The sequence below is a fragment of the Oncorhynchus clarkii genome, chromosome 2 (assembly GCF_045791955.1).
Source record: "Oncorhynchus clarkii lewisi isolate Uvic-CL-2024 chromosome 2, UVic_Ocla_1.0, whole genome shotgun sequence".
In the NCBI taxonomy this organism is placed as follows: Eukaryota; Metazoa; Chordata; class Actinopteri; order Salmoniformes; family Salmonidae; genus Oncorhynchus; species Oncorhynchus clarkii.
In genome coordinates, this window is record NC_092148.1 from 97,317,286 (window position 1) to 97,335,689 (window position 18,404).

Below are 18,404 nucleotides of genomic sequence, written 5' to 3' on the forward strand. Positions count from 1 at the left end.
TCCAGGCTTTTTCATCTTTGAACTTATGGTGATGGTGATTGGCATCTAAACTTTCATTGTATTACCACGACAACCAGCAACAGTTCATCTTTCAAATCACCCACGTGGGTATAACCAAATGAGATGGCACGTGGGTACCTGCTTCTATAAACCAATGAGGAGATGGGAGAGGCAGGACTTGCAGCTCAATCTGCGTCAGAAATAGGAATGACTTCTATTTTAGCCCTTGGCGTAGCAGACGGTCGTTGGCAATAATTGAATAACATGGACACGCGACGTGTCTGGTCAGCATGTTACTGTTCTCATTGTCAGAGTGGACACAGGTTTTGCGCTCTGCAAACAACAAGCTACACTTGTGAGAAACACGTTTTGGTTTATTTCATTCCATCTACAAGTTGTCAATTTAGTCCTGGTCTTGAGAGCTCGTCAATGTTGAGTAAGGATGTGCACCCGATTACACATAGAAGTAGGCCTATAGACTACCTGAACTGCGGGCAAATGTGGGCATATCAATGTGCCCATTTGGGGATCTGATAGCATTTCTGATTGGCTTAATGCTGCCACCACCACCACCATCTCAAAGTAATGTTTTCAGCTCAAAACAGCAAGTAAACAAAGTCTGTTTTTACATCTATTGAAAATGACAATAGTTCTTCAATGTATTAGAAAAATCTTTCAAGCCCTCTTCCTTTCAATAACCACTCAATGTGAAAGGGAATGCATGTTAGGGGCAACTTCATGAAATAGGCCCGTCTACCTCATTACATCTTATTCCTTGCGCAAATAGCCTACAGCTGTGTGTCCCGAGCTGCAGTGGTGGGGTAAACTCAGTTTGTCATGGTAAAAAGTGCCCCAGGCTCTGCATCAAAATGGCTGTCTGCCTGTCACCTACCTGCCTGCCTGGTACACTCATTATGTCCGTCTGTCACCTACCTGCCTTTGGAACTTGTTCTCCGTCATACCTTGTAGTGAATGGTGAAGGCCAGCAGTGTATTGGGTACTATTTCATTGTGTTTACCTTGTAGTGAATGGTGAAGGCCAGCAGTGTATTGGGTACTATTTCATTGTGTTTACCTTGTAGTGAATGGTGAAGGCCAGCAGTGTATTGGGTACTATTTCATTGTGTTTACCTTGTAGTGAATGGTGAAGGCCAGCAGTGTATTGGGTACTATTTCATTGTGTTTACCTTGTAGTGAATGGTGAAGGCCAGCAGTATATTGGGTACTATTTCATTGTGTTTACCTTGTAGTGAATGGTGAAGGCCAGCAGTATATTGGGTACTATTTCATTGTGTTTACCTTGTAGTGAATGGTGAAGGCCAGCAGTATATTGGGTACTATTTCATTGTGTTTACCTTGTACTCCAGCATCTTGGACTTCTTCTCCAGACGGTCTATCTCAGTCTTCTGGCTATGAAGGGTCTTGTCCTTCTCCCCCAGTTGACCTCTCTGGTCCTGGATCAAGTTCTCCTTGGAGACCAGGCTACTGTCCAGCTCCTGGAGCATGGACTTCAACATGTCGGCTGGAGGAGGAAAGGAAAACTAATTAAGACATGATCAAAAAGCCCCATCACAGCTTCATGAGTTTGCGGTCACCATCCTACCAGCCCCGTTGTACTCTTGGGTCACCATCCTACCAGCCCCGTTGTACTCCTGGGTCACCATCTTACCAGCCCTGTTGTACTCCTGGGTCATCATCTGCCTGATCTTGTGTCTCTTCTCCAGCACCTCTATGAGGCGGGGCAGAGTGATGTCATCATGGGGGTCCGTGATCTCGCTGGCAGGCAGAGGGGGAAGGTTCTGGAGCAGTTGGTGCATCACTGACTGGGTGGATTCTAGACCCAGAGGGGAACACAGACCACAGTTCATAAGTACAACCCATTGGATAAGACCGTGGCACCAGCGGCCCATCATTTACACCACCTTCAGATAACATACGCCTACGAGAAACAACATGTAGTGTCTTCAGCAAGTATTCACACCTGGACTTAGTTGGGTTCGACAGTTCGAACATTGAGACATTAAAGACATGATAGATCAGACGCATAGTATATTAAGGAGTGAAAGAGACTGGGTCTCTGTAGAAAGATAGCTGTGGAATGAGTTGGGTGGACAAGAGGAGAGCAACGTCTTGATACAGGTGGACATCTGTGGATTAGGTGAAGGAGGGGTTGAGGTCAGGACAGAGATGTGTTGATACAGGGGAGACAGGTGGACATCTGTGGATTAGGTGAAGGAGGGGTTGAGGTCAGGAGGTGAGGACAGAGTCATCAGGAAGTAATAAACATTTGGTATCCTTTTACTCTCTTCCTGTGAAACCATAAGATGCAACCATTGGGAAGAAGGAGGGTCTTAAGTGGGATATATATCAGAACCTTTGGGAAGAATAAAACTTGGTTAAAGCTTCTCTAGTGTCCGTGAGTGATTTACTCTGAAAAATAAGAACCGAACAACTACTTACACATTGTTGTTACAGCCTGAATTTAACATGGTCACTGGCCGACACACAATACTCCATAATGTCAAAGTGGAATAATGTTTTCCCCAGAAAATTATGTCTTCGGTCAATAAGTATTCAACTCCTTTGTTACGGCAAGCCTTAATGTGCTTAAGTCACATAATAAGTTGCATGGACTCACTGTGTGCAATAAGTGTTCAACATGATTATTGAACGTCTACCTCATCTCTGTACCCCACACATACAGATAATTGTAAGGTCACTCAGTCGAGCAGTGAATTTCAAACAGATTCAACAACAAAGACCAGGGAGGTTTTCCACTGCCTTGTAAAGAAGGGCACCTATTGGTAGATGGGTAAAAAAAAAAAAAAAAGCAGACACTGAATATCCCTTTGAGCATGGTGACGTTATTAATTACACTTTGGATGGTGTATCAATACACCCAGTCACTACAAAGATACAGGCTTCCTTCCTAACTCAGTTACCGGAGAGGAAGGAAACTCCTTGGGGATTTCCCCATGAAACCAATGGTGACTTTAAAACAGTCAGAGTTGAATGGCTGTGATAGTAGAAAACTGAGGATGGATCAACAACATTGTAGTTACTCCGTAACCTAATTGACAGAGTGAAAAGAAGAAAAACATGCACCCTGTTTGCAAAAAGGCACTAAAGTAATACGGCAAAAAAATGTGGGAAAGAAAATAACTTTTTGTCCTCAATACAAAGTGTTCTGTTTGGGGCAAATCCAATACATTACTGAGAACCACTCTCCATATTTTCAAACAGTTGTGGCTGCATCATGTTATGGGTATGCTTGTAATAATTAAAGACTAGGGGGTTTTTCCAGGATTAAAAAGAAACAGAATGGAGCTAAGCACAGACAAAATCCTAGAGGACAACCTGGTTCAGCCTGCTTTCCACCAGACAATGGGAGATCAAATCTCCGTTCAGCAGGACAATAACCTAAAACACAAGGCCAAACCTACCCTGGAGTTGCTTACCAAGACAGTTACTGTCCTCCAGTGGCCAAGTTGAAAATCTATGGTAAGACTTGAAAATGGTCGTCTAGCAATGATCAAGAACCAAATTTGACAGAGTTTAAATAATTTTGAAAAGAATAATGGGCAAATATTGTACAATCCAGGTGTGCAAAGCACTGAGACTCACCCAGAAAGACACAAATCACTGCCAAAGGTGATTCTAACATGTATTGACTCAGCGGTGTGAATACTTGTGAAAATTAGATATGTATTTTATTTTCAATACATTTATAAAAATATGTTATAATTTTGTCGTTATGGGGTAGTGTGTGTGAGGGTAGACGGGTGAGAAAAACAATTGAATCCATTTTGAATTCAGGCTGTAACAAATCGTGGAATTAGTCAAGGGGTAGGAATGCTTTCTGAAGGCACTGTATACCCCCACTGTACCGTGAGTGACTTTGAATAAAAGCTTCTGGCAAGTGGCATGCTATATATTATTACTCAAAGTGCAACAGTCATCCTCTCTACCTGTATTGACAGGACCTCCTCGTTCCTCCAGGCGTCGCGACAACTCGTCTTTAAAGGCTTGGTTTTTCTGCCGGCGCCCAGCAGCTAAGCCACAGATGGGCCTGTCCACGGGCCTGGCTACCTCCACCTCCTGGGTCATCTCAGCAAAACGCATCACCAGCTGCAGAACACACAGATCAGACAGATCACCAGCTGCAGAAACACACAGACAGAGACCTCCAGCTGTAGAAACACACACAGGCCAGACAGACCCCCAGCAGTAGAAACACACACAGGTCAGACAGACCCCCAGCAGTAGAAACAGACCCCCAGCAGTAGAAACACACACAGATCAGACAGACCCCCAGCAGTAGAAACACACAGGCCAGACAGACCCCCAGCAGTAGAAACACACACAGGTCAGACAGACCCCCAGCAGTAGAAACAGACCCCCAGCAGTAGAAACACACACAGATCAGACATACCCCCAGCAGTAGAAACACACACAGATCAGACAGACCCCCAGCTGCAGAAACAAACAGACCACCCATGGACCGGTGTGGCTCAGTAAGTAAAAGCATCGAGCTCAAAGCCAAGTTGCGGGTTCAATCAAGCAGTCATTTTGTCACCATAGAAGAATGTCAGGCCAAAGACACATACATTCCTAAAAACAATAAACGGTGGGAGAATTATTCCACGTAGGGGATAATGGACTCACCATGGTTTCTTCGTAGTCGTCGGCTTTAGGATTGACACATACAACCATCCGTACTTTACCCTCTCCGTCGAAGTAGTTCTTGAACAAGTGAGTCACCTTGGAGTCACGGTATGGAACCATCTGTGTGTGGAAGAGAGAGAAAGACTTCCATTAGGCCTGTTCACGGTGCCTTGTTCTTAGCCCCAGGCTAGACTCGCTCTGGGCTGGATTAGCATGTAGGTTAACCCGGGGCTCAACCTTAAACTTCAGGCCTAACGATTCACACAGACCAACATTCTCCCTGACACGCGACCAATGTTATTACAAGCAATACGACATGTATTAACACAGCTTCTAGCCTAGCATTTGATTTCCAACAGTTGAGGTTTGGATAAACCTTGCTCCCCGCCTGACCTCGGAAAACAAGGTTTAACTTTTGAAATTCAATCTGGCCTGTACAGAGAATGCTGTGTACGTTTCCCGATCCAGGAGAAATCATTCAACATTATCATGGATATATCAAAGTAAATAAAGAGCTATGAAACTAGACAAATGGAGAGTTTGCTCATAAAGACCCTATTAAATTACTAGCTAAATTACTAATTCTATACATTTGCTGCCCTTCCTACTGTAGACTTTTGTAGCTTCAGACATTAGGCACTGACCTGCATAGCAACCATTTTTTGTTGGGCACTGACCTGCATAGCAACCATTTTTTGTTGGGCACTGACCTGCATAGCAACCATTTTTTTGGGGCACTGACCTGCATAGCAACCATTTTTGTTGGGCACTGACCTGCATAGCAACCATTTTTGTTGGGCACTAACCTGCATAGCAACCATTTTTGTTAGGCACTGACCTGCATAGCAGCCATTTCTGTTAGGCACTAACCTGCATAGCAACCATTTTTGTTAGGCACTAACCTGCATAGCAACCATTTTTGTTAGGCACTAACCTGCATAGCAACCATTTTTGTTAGGCACTAACCTGCATAGCAACCATTTCTGTTAGGCACTAACCTGCATAGCAACCATTTTTGTTAGGCACTAACCTGCATAGCAACCATTTTTGTTAGGCACTAACCTGCATAGCAACCATTTTTGTTAGGCACTAACCTGCATAGCAACCATTTTTGTTAGGCACTAACCACGTTTCCATCCACAGTTGAGTGTAAAGTCAAGACAGTTGTGATGGAAACTGGAACTTTCAGGAACAACTTTATAAAGGACAAAAATGTGTTCAACGCGGTGGGACCTCTGTGTCTAAAATTAATTATGCGAGAAATTACAGCGGAAATTATTTTATGCAAAAATATTGATATAATAACCATCTTATGGAGTCCTCCCCCTGATTTAGGAAAGCATGCCGTTTATTAAGCTACAGATGCTAGAAGTGATGAACTTCACAGGGTGGTGGAATTGCACGGTGACGAGCTTCATGCTCCTGTCAATAAATATCCAGGGTCTAATTCTGGTGACATGACGACGGACGCTTGACTGCAGTTTGACTAATAAAATAAATATTCTCACTCTTATCCACAATGGCATCATGTAGAATAGGCTACCAGCACTGTATCTGCCAGCTGTTGGCTAGAGAGCATGTCAAGACCAGACTATTTAATGCAACAGTTGTGACTAAACTAACGGTAGAGTAGAAAATGTGATGCAAACGTATGGAACATTTTATGCACTACGTCATCACTGATTGTTATCCTCAAGTACATTTGGTGGGAAAATGTACCCATTTACTTTACGTGGATCCTAGAATAGTCACAAGAAAACCTGTCACCAAAGTAGATGGAAACCCAGCGAGAGCAACCAAGGTTTCTACACAGATTAAAGTAGTTTGGTTTTTGTCCTCGGATGATTTAGTATGAATTAAGATACTTATCAACATAATGTGCAGAAGGTATTACAGGCATCACAAGCATATGATGATGCAGCCTGGCCCGTCTACCCTGCCAAATACAGACCCTGCGATGCAGTGTGGCCCGTCTACCCTGCCAAATACAGACCCTGCGATGCAGCGTGGCCCGTCTACCCTGCCAAATACAGACCCTGCGATGCAGCGTGGCCCGTCTACCCTGCCAAATACAGACCCTGCGATGCAGCGTGGCCCGTCTACCCTGCCAAATACAGACCCTGCGATGCTGCGTGGCCCGTCTACCCTGCCAAATACAGACCCTGTGATGCAGCGTGGCCCGTCTACCCTGCCAAATACAGACCCTGCGATGCAGCGTGGCCCGTCTACTCTGCCAAATACAGACCCTGCGATGCAGCGTGGCCCGTCTACTCTGCCAAATACAGACCCTGCGATGCAGCGTGGCCCGTCTACTCTGCCAAATACAGACCCTGCGATGCAGCATGGCCCGTCTACTCTGCCAAATACAGACCCTGCGATGCAGCATGGCCCGTCTACTCTACCAAATACAGACCCTGTGATGCAGCATGGCCATTTACAGAGCGGTACAGCCAGATAATGTGGTGTAGTACAGATGCATATCCCCAGCTGTACCTAGTTGGCTCCACTGCCTACAGCATCATATACACAAGGATAGTATGGAATACATAAATGCTCCAGAATGTATTACAGTCCGAACCTTGTTTGTACCACACATTTGATTCTCCCGAAGCACTTCGATACACGTCCTCAAAGTCATGAGTGACTGGTTGATGTTACCTGAAATCAGAAATATACATTTCAACTTACAAGACATAATTCCTGAAGAAAATGTGAGCTATCTTCAGCAGTCCAAGTAAAGACTGTTTTCTGGTAGTGGGTAACATTTATACTCAGGGTTCTCCCCAAAGAACTCCCTTTGGTTTAATACCATTGAAGGCTCTAGATGGCAGATGCCCCCCATCGTACTCAGAAGCCCCACCTTGTTAAAACCTCCTGGGGAGAACCCTGACATTGTTGAACGGAAAGTGACTAGAACCCACCTGCTTCTCTGAGGCGGTTGCCCTCAGCCCGGGTCCTGCTTGTGCGCTCACTCCCCGCCAAGTCAACCAGGCAAAGCTGACTGACGCTCACCTGGTTCTTATCCTGAGCACACAAAGTCAAAACATTTATACATATTTACTCTTCAACTAGACAGTTATTTTTACCCCCCCTATAGTCGATGTCCACACCCCCATAGGGGGAAGAAATGATTATGTTTAGGCTAAAGATATGTCGATGTCAGCCTTTCACATCTGCAGTGGAAGGTGGCAAAGCTACAGCAGTGTTTGGCAGACCAGGAGACATCCCGAGTCCCCACACGGAAACGTGACGGGACTCGTCTGAAGTCGGTACCACCGATCTGCCAACAGATCGCTAAATGATCCTGCGTGTGACCATCTTTAAAAATAAATATCCACAGCTTAGCAAGCATGCACGGGAAATACAAAAACGTTCTGCAGATGAGTGATCCAATCAGTGGATTCAGAGGAAATCATTCTTACCCCCTTCCCTAGGCTGTGTATGTTTCTAACAGAAAACAGCATCAGTGTCCCACCCGAGATATGATTGCTCACCTCCAACACTCGAAAGAGCTCTTTGGGGCCTACTTCCCAAGCCGTTTGGCTCAGTTGACATGCCAGTGAGTGAAATCGAACAGCTGATTGAGCGGTCATGTGACCGAATGCTGCAGACAACACATTCCCGGGTCACTAAGGAGGAGTTTTGGGTCCTGAATCAAAAAGGGAACACCCTGCCGTCTCCCTCTGAGCATTAATGCTGCGTTCAAAACCACTGGGAACCCAGACCTGGGAATCCTTAGACTTCCAACTCCATTAAACTGAGAGTACCCGTCGCCAGCTGATATCGATGTGAGGCTGGATTCAGTGCTCTCGTCTGCATTAAAACCAAAAATCGATCCAGGTTGGATGTGACAGCAGAGATGAGGTGCTCACTGTCGACCACGCCCCCTGACTTTGAGAAGCTCTGATGCAACATGCATCAAGCCACACCTATCTCATTAGTGGTGGTGAGTTGAGAAGTCAATCAAAAATACTGTTCATTTTACAATTGACTGCTATAGCCAAAAAATTAAAAAGTAAACATTGGCTGCTGTTAATTGCTTTCACATGGTTGGGGTCACAGAATTTTCAGATATCAAAATGAGGTCATGGGACAAGAAAGTTTGGGAATGCCTGATGTAAACATTATTAAAGTGACCAGTGTCCAATGATTATGTACATAGCACGGTTCAGTGAACTTTACTCACAGGAACAATGGTTGACATCTTGAAGAAAGTGGGGACAGCAGACTGGGATAGGGAGAGATTGAAACTGCCAGTAAAGACTCCAGCCCGCTGGTCTGCACATGTCGTCTGACCCGGGAGTTAAGATGCTTAAAATGTCTCACCAGTTACCTTTCTGTGGTTAAATGCTGCCATCTATCCAGGGTTTCTGGTTTGGATAGGTTCTAATCATCACAGTAGGAACAACATCCTCTATCCACTTCCTGATGAACCCAGTCACTGTAGGAACAACATCCTCTATCCACTTCCTGATGAACCCAGTCACAGTGGGAACAACATCCTCTATCCACTTCCTGATGAACCCAGTCACTGTAGGAACAACATCCTCTATCCACTTCCCGACGAACCCAGTCACTGTAGGAACAACATCCTCTATCCACTTCCCGACGAACCCAGTCACTGAGTCATTGCATATGTCAATGTTATTTTCAGAGTCAACACAGAACATTTCCCAGGCCACATAAGCACCATCATCTTGAAACATGGATTCCGATTGGTTAAGCAGCGAGATTATCTCATTCTCTGCAATGGAATCAGACAAAAGGGACATTTACTATATATGATATTACCTGTAAGATGTTGTCCCCATCTGCATCTAGAGGGGCCTGGGCCAGTTTGATGATGAAGACACTGTGGGAGCGACTGGACTCTCTGTTGAGCTGAGTGTTGGCTATACGCCTCTTCTTCTGTCCTGTAACATAGACAGTCAGCCTACCATCAATACACCTTTACAACATCACACTGTGGGGGAGACTGGACTGTTGAGCTGAGTGTTGGCTATACAACATCACACTGTGTGGGAGACTGGACTCTGTAGAGCTGAGTGTTGGCTATACAACATCACACTGTGTGGGAGACTAGACTGTTGAGCTGAGTGTTGGCTATACAACATCACACTGTGTGGGAGACTAGACTGTTGAGCTGAGTGTTGGCTATACAACATCACACTGTGTGGGAGACTAGACTGTTGAGCTGAGTGTTGGCTATACAACATCACACTGTGTGGGAGACTAGACTGTTGAGCTGAGTGTTGGCTATACAACATCACACTGTGTGGGAGACTGGACTGTTGAGCTGAGTGTTGGCTATACGCCTCTTATTCCGACTTATAAACAAGGAACAGGAGATCAAGCTCGACCAAATCACCCAACCAACCTCAATTACCTACTCAAGAACATGATAGGGCCCAGGTCAAACACAGAATGGACGGGCTGTGATAGTATGAAAATGTTGCTTGGTCTCTGGGTGGCTAGGACGAGTAAAGCACTTTAAGAAAACATTATTGCTGTTAAAAAAAATATATATAATAATAAGTCTGCATTTACAGACAGACCAATCGCCCCCCAATAACTGTGCAAACGGTGGAAATCGGGCTGCGCCCTTGAATAAAATGTAATTGATTACGTAGTGAAGGTTTGAGACGATCTTACCTCTCCAGAACACTTCAAAGGCCTCTTCTGTAGACTTAACTTCTACCTCGGTGCAGCCGGCCACGTACATGTTGTGGTTCTGGTCCTCTCTTAGGAGCTTAGACTGGGGCGGTCTACAGAGAGACACCGAGTGTCAACTGACTGATAATGAGCTGAGCTAGCCTGGTCCAAGCTGTTTGTGTCATCTGGCCAACAACAATGGTCATTCGTAACATTCCAAACAGATCTGGAACCAGGCTAATGCTGTGTATTATGATGGCAGCCACAGAACGCTACAGTCAAGACTAAAGCAACATAGAAAGACAAGCAACATTCCAAACAAAGCAAGAGAGCATTCAACATGATTAAATGAAGCACTTCTGCCACTACAAAGCACAACAGACAATTCCATGAACACTTCCTGGTTGCAACATTCAGTATTAGGGTATATTACACATGTAGCTAAATGAGTATGCTCTATATGTGACATACATGAACTCTTGGTTGGGCTGCCTCTGAGGAGTACCTCCTCCATTCCACCTAACAAAGTAAGGAACACACAAACATTTATCTGACTGCAATAACTACTCTGATATGAAACTATACCTTCCAGTAGCCAGTAGGACCAGGAGATAGCTACTACTCTGATATGAAACATCATACAGTGCCTTCAGAAAGTGTTCATACCCCTTGACTTATTGCACATTTTGTTGTGCTGTAGCCTGAATTCCAAGTGGATTAAATAATTGTTCTCTCACCCATCTACACACAATACCCCATAATGACATCATAATAGCCCATAATGACATCACAATACCCCATAATGACAAAGTGAAAACAAGTTTAGAAATGTTTGCATAAAATAAATAAATAAATATATATATATATATATATATATATATATCTAATTTGCATAAGTATTCACAGCCGTGTCAATACTTTGTAGAAGCACCTTTGGTGGCGATTACAGCTCCGAGTCGTCTCGGGGCAGGTCTGTATCAGCTCCGAGTCGTCTCGGGGCAGGTCTGTATCAGCTCCGAGTCGTCTCGGGGCAGGTCTGTATCAGCTCCGAGTCGTCTCGGGGCAGGTCTGTATCAGCTCCGAGTCGTCTCGGGGCAGGTCTGTATCAGCTCCGAGTCGTCTCGGGGCAGGTCTGTATCAGCTCCGAGTCGTCTCGGGGCAGGTCTGTATCAGCTCCGAGTCGTCTCGGGGCAGGTCTGTATCAGCTCCGAGTCGTCTCGGGGCAGGTCTGTATCAGCTCCGAGTCGTCTCGGGGCAGGTCTGTATCAGCTCCGAGTCGTCTCGGGGCAGGTCTGTATCAGCTCCGAGTCGTCTCGGGGCAGGTCTGTATCAGCTCCGAGTCGTCTCGGGGCAGGTCTGTATCAGCTCCGAGCCGTCTCGGGGCAGGTCTGTATCAGCTCCGAGCCGTCTCGGGGCAGGTCTGTATCAGCTCCGAGCCGTCTCGGGGCAGGTCTGTATCAGCTCCGAGCCGTCTCGGGGCAGGTCTGTATCAGCTCCGAGCCGTCTCGGGGCAGGTCTGTATCAGCTCCGAGCAGTCTCGGGGCAGGTCTGTATCAGCTCCGTGCAGTCTTCGGGGAGGTCTGTATCAGCTCCGAGCCGTCTCGGGGCAGGTCTGTATCAGCTCCGAGCCGTCTCGCGGAGGTCTGTATCAGCTCCGAGCCGTCTCGGGGCAGGTCTGTATCAGCTCCGAGCCGTCTCGGGGAGGTCTGTATCAGCTCCGAGCAGTCTTCGGGGAGGTCTGTATCAGCTCCGAGCCGTCTCGGGGGAGGTCAATCAGCTCCGAGTCATCTGGATTTGGGGATTTCCTCCCATTATTCCTTGCAGATTTCTCAAGCTCTATTAAGTCAGATGGGAAGCTGTGGTGAACAGCATTCTTCAAGTCTATCCACATATTTTCAATGAGATTCAAGTCTGTTCTTTGGTTGGGCCACTCAAGGACTTTCCAAATTCAATTGATTGGACATGATTTGGAAAGGCACTCACCTGTCTATATAAAAGGTCCAACAGTTGACAGTGCATATCGGAGGAAAAACCAAGCCATGAGATCGAAGGAATTATCCATAGAGTTCAGAGACTGTGTTGAGGCACAGATCTGGGGACTGATACCAAAACAAGAAGCCGATGATCACTCTGACAAAACTCTGTGGAGATAAGAGAATCTTCCAGAAGGACAACCATCTCCGCAGCACACCACCAATCAGGCCTTTATGGTAGTGGCCAGACTGAAGCCACTCCTCAGTAAAAGGTAAATGACGCTTGAGTTTGCCAAAATGCACCTAAAAGACTCTCAGACCATGAGAAACAAGATTCTCTTGTCTGATTATTGAACTCTTCGACATGAATGCCAAATGTCATGTCTGGAGGAAACCAGGCACCACTCATCACCTGGCCAATACCATCCCTACGGTGGAGCATGGTGGTGGCAACATCATGCTGTGGGAATGTTTTTCAGCGGCAGGGACTGGGGACTAGTCAGGAGAGGGAAAGATGAATGGAGCAAAGTACAGAGATTCTTGATGAAAACCTGCTCCAGAACTCAGGTCCTCAGACTGGGGTGAAGGTTCACCTTTCAACAGGATAACGCAGGTGTGGCTTCGGGACAGGTCTCTAAATGTCCTTGAGTGGCCCAGCCAGAGCCCAGACTTGAACCCGATCTAACGTTGCTGGATAGACCCGAAAATAGCTGTGCAGCGACGCTCCCCATCCAACCTGACAGCTTGAGAAGCTCTGCAGAGAAGAATGGGAGAAATTCCCCAAATACAGGTGTGCCAAGCCTGCAGCGTCATAACCAAGAAGACTCTAGGCTGTAATCGCTGCCAAAGGTGCTTCAACAAAGTTCTGAGTAAAGAGTCTGAATACTTATGTCAATGCGATAGCTGTTTTTTTATTTAATAAATTAGCAAACATTTCTAAAAACTTGTTTTTGCTTTGTCATTATGGTGTGTAGATTGATGAGGATTTTAAAAATCCATTTCAGCATAAGGCTGTAATGTAATAAAATGTGTAAAAAGGGAAGGGGTCTGTATACCTTCTAAATGCTCTGTATTTTAGGAATTAGCCTCATCTAGGGTTATGCTGAGAAATTAAAATATACTGGGTTAGGATTTTAATCCATAACTTCACTAGTTATACTTGCCATATCTACAGACTGACCGAAACATGAAAAATAAAAAGCGATATCCATTTCCATCCAGCTGCTGTAACTGTCTTACTTGGGTTTGATGGGGTCGTAGGGGGCTTCTTCCAGCAGATCATAGATGTAGTTGTTGTATATCTCGATGTAGGACACAAACACACTGTAGCTACTGTCCTCGTCCACCCCGTCCGCCCTGCAGGCCTCCTCTGGGTTGATCATGTCTGCAAACTCTGGGTCCAGCCTCTGCCTGGAAACCAGGGGTTGGAACCAAAATTAATTTTGAATCGTTCCGTTCTGAACAAAACCATATTTATTTTTGTTCAACCGTTCCGACCCACAAAATAAAGTTCTGAATCAGGAACAAACACAAAATACCGGGTAATATTGTGCCTTTCTGTTCCATTTTAAACCTCTGAAAGAATCAATTATTCACCTTCAGCTCAACATTAAATGACTTCACCAATCAGTGCGGATAGAGCAGCTTGCTATGGCGCGTGCCAAGCTATATTTGTTTACATGGGCGACAGACACGTGTAGGGAGTGAGATGCGACTGACATTTTGCGTGTCGGGAGAGAGCAAGCGAGGGTAGCGGAGGAGGCTTGAAGCACTGGGCATCTTGTTATGATCTCATTATCTGAATTAGGTTCACATAATTATACCTAAGAGGAGCGGCTTCTGTGGAGGAACCTTGAATGTCTGAACTTCACGGAGTTAACTTAATGATGGACCAGAGCTAGCTAGCTAACAAGCGTGTGTGTGCAGAGCAGCACCAGGATTAAAACACACATCTTAACCTTTTTGTAGTTAATAAATCCAACGTGAAACATGATAAATATAATATCCTTAAATAGCGTTGAAAAAGTTATTCCATTCTTCTCTAATAAATAGTTTCCCCCTAATTTCTGAACCGCGCTCCCGAGGGGGAGGGGCCACAGTGGGCCGTGCTTCAGAAGGTGGGAGGGGCCACAGTGGGCCGTGCTCCAGAAGGTGGGAGGGGCCACAGTGGGCCGTGCTCCAGAAGGTGGGAGGGGCCACAGTGGGCCGTGCTCCAGAAGGTGGGAGGGGCCACAGTGGGCCGTGCTCCAGAAGGTGGGAGGGGCCACAGTGGGCTATGCTCCAGAAGGTGGGAGGGGCCACAGTGGGCTATGCTCCAGAAGGTGGGAGGGGCCACAGTGGGCTGTGCTCCCGAGGGGGAGGGGCCACAGTGGGCTGTGCTCCCGAGGGGGAGGGGCCACAGTGGGCTGTGCTCCCAAGGGGCAGGTAGCCTACACACCCCTTGGTAAAGATTTCTAGCTGACAGGCAGACACTGGAACAAGTTCCTGAGTGACAGAGGGAGGTGCTACAGTGGGCTGTGCTGCAGAGGGGGAGGGGCAGGGAGACACTGGAACAAGTTCCTGAGTGACAGAGGGAGGGGCTATGGTTATATTGGGAAATTATAACTTTGTAATCTGAATACTTTCCTTGGTGCCCTTATTTCCTAGTTAATTACAGGTACACGATTAATTACTTTGATCGCGTTATACTAATTACAGGGAATCTTTGATAAAACTATGTCTTCAATGTAATGATAATAAAGACATGACAATGGCTTGAACTACCCAGTTTATAATGTGCAAATGTAATGCTTAATATAGAGTTCCCGAGTGGCGCAGCGGTCTAAGGCAATGCATCTCAGTGCACTACAGTCCCTGGTTCGAATCTAGGCTGTATCACATCCGACCACGATAGCGAATCACAATTGGCCCAGCGTCTCCCGGGTTTGGCCGTCATTGTGAATAAGATCTGTTAACTGACATGCCTAGTTAAATAAACATTTTACAAAATGCTCACACTTGTAGAGCCATGCAAATTGACCACCCGCCAACGTGGCTGGTGAAACAGACCGTCTCACCTGCCAATACCTAAATCTACCCACATTTGGCAGGTGGTCATTTAAAGCCCTTAGTATTACATAGGGCTGAGAACTGCCAGGGACATCACCATACTGAGGTGCCGACACCATACGTATGGCGATTCTACAGTATATGATTGAATTGTGATTCTTATAAAACACATGTGGCCATTTTAGTTTCTCGTTAGGAAAATCACATGTGTTTTTAGGAAAAGCTTTTCCATCTACCAGAAGACTTTTCATTAGCATGATCGCTAACGGCTACATAGTTACAGGAAATACGAATCACTGATGCATTCTATTCATGTCTTATGATAAACTTGGACAAATTAATTCATTTTCAATACATTTAGTTGATTCCCTACTAAGTTCAATACATTTGAATATTGTTTAATTATGTTTTAATGTCTTGATTCTGTTGTCCACATTCTCCGCATCGCAACTTTTATAGAAAACATATTCCATTGACATACAGTATTACAATCACACAGGGAAAATATATTGGAGAGATTGAGTTTCAGGCTTCCTCATTATAAAAACACTCACCTGGAGGGTGTTTTAGGGACAACAGTTGGCTGGTTTTCCCTCTTCTGGCGCTCCAACAGAGCATCCACCTGATTCTGGACCTCCATACCATTCTTATCATCTGTCTTTAACACCTGCACATCACAGTGGAATTACCAGACTGTCCCATTCAATATGGATCGAAGCTGGGAGATTTCTCTAACCAAGTCTCAACATCATTATAACACATGGTATGTGTTATGGACATTAGACCAGCTTTGAAGACGAAAACAGAAAAACAAAAAGTTTGTTATTTCTCTTACGAATCGTTTGGCCTGGTAAGTGCCGACGCTGTTGAAGATCATGTCTAGGGAGCGGGGCAGGAGCCCCCCCTGTCCTGGAGACCCAGTCATAGTGAAGGTCTTCCCACTGCCCGTCACCCCATAGGTAAACAGCAGACCTGGAGAAGGGAAAGAACAGACATCCTGATTAATAGACATACAACACGAGATGGTAAGACATTCCAGGGCCGTACATGCATTAGCGCACACCGTAGCAAAACATTTTGCAATGGAAAACAAGTTACTCAAAGTTCAGATAGTCCTTCCCCGTTTCCAGCAGTTAGTTCCAAGTGGATAGACAGGTTATCTGACAACGTAAGAAAAACAATGCGCACGCTATAAACATTTTATGGTTCTGGATGGCCAGACAGCTAGCAGCAATGACAAGAAGTTGCTATGTGTTGTTATGGTTCTGGATGGCCAGACAGCTAGCTACAATGACAAGAAGCTGCCATGTGTTGTTATGGATGGCCAGACAGCTAGCTACAATGACAAGAAGCTGCTATGTGTTGTTATGGTTCGGGATGGCCAGACAGCTAGCAGCAATGACAAGAAGTTGCTATGTGTTGTTATGGTTCTGGATGGCCAGACAGCTAGCTACAATGACAAGAAGCTGCCATGTGTTGTTATGGATGGCCAGACAGCTAGCTACAATGACAAGAAGCTGCTATGTGTTGTTATGGTTCGGGATGGCCAGACAGCTAGCAGCAATGACAACAAGCTGCCATGTGGAGAATCCTAGGTGGCTCGTTTCATCTCGTTGTAGATAGCATGTCTTGTTTTGAGGTGTTGACTGATGTCATGTCAATGCTAATATGGTTCAAATTAGCTATCTAGGTAACCATCAACTATAACGATGTATTGAGACAAGTGCACATTGCATCTTGTTTTCAATAAACATAGGAGACCAATTATAGATACGTTGTCAACAATCTCAGCCAACCCCATCTGTTTTTTTAAACCATAGTTAAGGTTGTTGCTAAGCAACCCATCTAGAACTCATGTATGCAGTTCACCCCCATTAACATACCATAGTTGAGGTTGTTGCTAAGCAACCCATCTAGAAGTCATGTATGCAGTTCACCCCCATTAACATACCAATACAGGGTACAGGTCATGAGGGTTTAATTGACCGGACCTTGTAATAACATCCCACTGTATAAAACTGCAGGGGCCTGTTCATCTTCCTGTCAAACAGCAGCTGAAGAGTGTCAAGCCTCTGATCACAGATGACCAGCTGTTGGGCAACAGAACAGAAGATGAAAGGGTTATGAACCGGTTTTTCCTCTTACCATTTTTACTGTGAATGAGGTCATCCACGAGGGGCTTGGCAACATCCTGAAACAATTCCATCTGGGACGTCTTAATGCAGAACACCTTCTTGAAGGAGTACTGCGTCTGTCAAAGCAAAGCGTCTGTTAGCCCAAATCTCTCTGGCCGTCTGTCTGATGCCAGGACACATACAGCACCTTGTTTAGCTTTAATGACAGACATGAAACACAGGTTAACAGTGGCTGCAGAAAGTATTCATACCCCTTGACTTACCTCCATCACTATAACATTTTTTTTTACACAATTATGGGTCCAGTGGGCATCACTTGAAAGCATGTTATATTGCCAATATGACTAGCTAAATTATGAAATATGATCTTAGCGTTGTCTTTCACAATGCAATTCAAGGAAAACGATAATTGTGGTGTGCATAGAATGGAGTCCTTCAGTGTTTTGGCCGCGGCGGCTGTCTGAAGTAGTGTTTATTACATTCCTCAACATCTGATCTCTCAAAATACATCAAGTCGTATCCAGCATTTCCCTCAGACTACATTTTTTTTTGCAAAAGTTGTCAAATTAGCAGGAGGGATGGGACAGCTGTCAGACAAAACACATACAAATCAAATTATTTTGGCAACATAACATCTGCTAAATATGTGTATTGCAGGTGTAGCGAAATGCTTGTTACTAGCTCCAACAGTGCAGAAGTATTTAACAATTCACAACAATACACACAAATCTAGAAGTAAAATGGAATTAAGAAATAAAAAAATAAGAGGATGAGCAATGTCAGAGTATCATTGAGTGAAATACAGTAGAATAGAACACATTACACACATATGAGATGAGTAAAGCTGTATGTAAACATTATTAAAATGACAGCGACCTGAAGCGCAGAGCCAGAGCTCTGCCGTCGTGTATAGCATTTTACTGTACAGCCAC

General features: G+C 45.2%; 1 protein-coding gene across 1 annotated transcript in view; it reads right to left on the minus strand.

Annotated features, from left to right (window-relative positions):
- The window catches only part of LOC139383382 (kinesin family member 23), a 36,084-nt gene that overhangs the window by 16,366 nt on the left and 1,314 nt on the right, over window positions 1–18,404 (minus strand). The window contains exons 4-16 of the mRNA XM_071127910.1: window positions 17,483–17,588; window positions 16,173–16,309; window positions 15,892–16,004; window positions 13,529–13,699; window positions 10,788–10,835; window positions 10,317–10,429; window positions 9,456–9,577; window positions 7,586–7,688; window positions 7,243–7,322; window positions 4,665–4,784; window positions 3,968–4,127; window positions 1,669–1,833; window positions 1,355–1,521 (exon numbers count right to left, since the gene is read on the minus strand). Coding sequence (XP_070984011.1) covers window positions 1,355–1,521; window positions 1,669–1,833; window positions 3,968–4,127; window positions 4,665–4,784; window positions 7,243–7,322; window positions 7,586–7,688; window positions 9,456–9,577; window positions 10,317–10,429; window positions 10,788–10,835; window positions 13,529–13,699; window positions 15,892–16,004; window positions 16,173–16,309; window positions 17,483–17,588 — 1,605 coding nt within the window. The remainder of the gene's footprint in view (window positions 1–1,354; window positions 1,522–1,668; window positions 1,834–3,967; window positions 4,128–4,664; window positions 4,785–7,242; window positions 7,323–7,585; window positions 7,689–9,455; window positions 9,578–10,316; window positions 10,430–10,787; window positions 10,836–13,528; window positions 13,700–15,891; window positions 16,005–16,172; window positions 16,310–17,482; window positions 17,589–18,404) is intronic.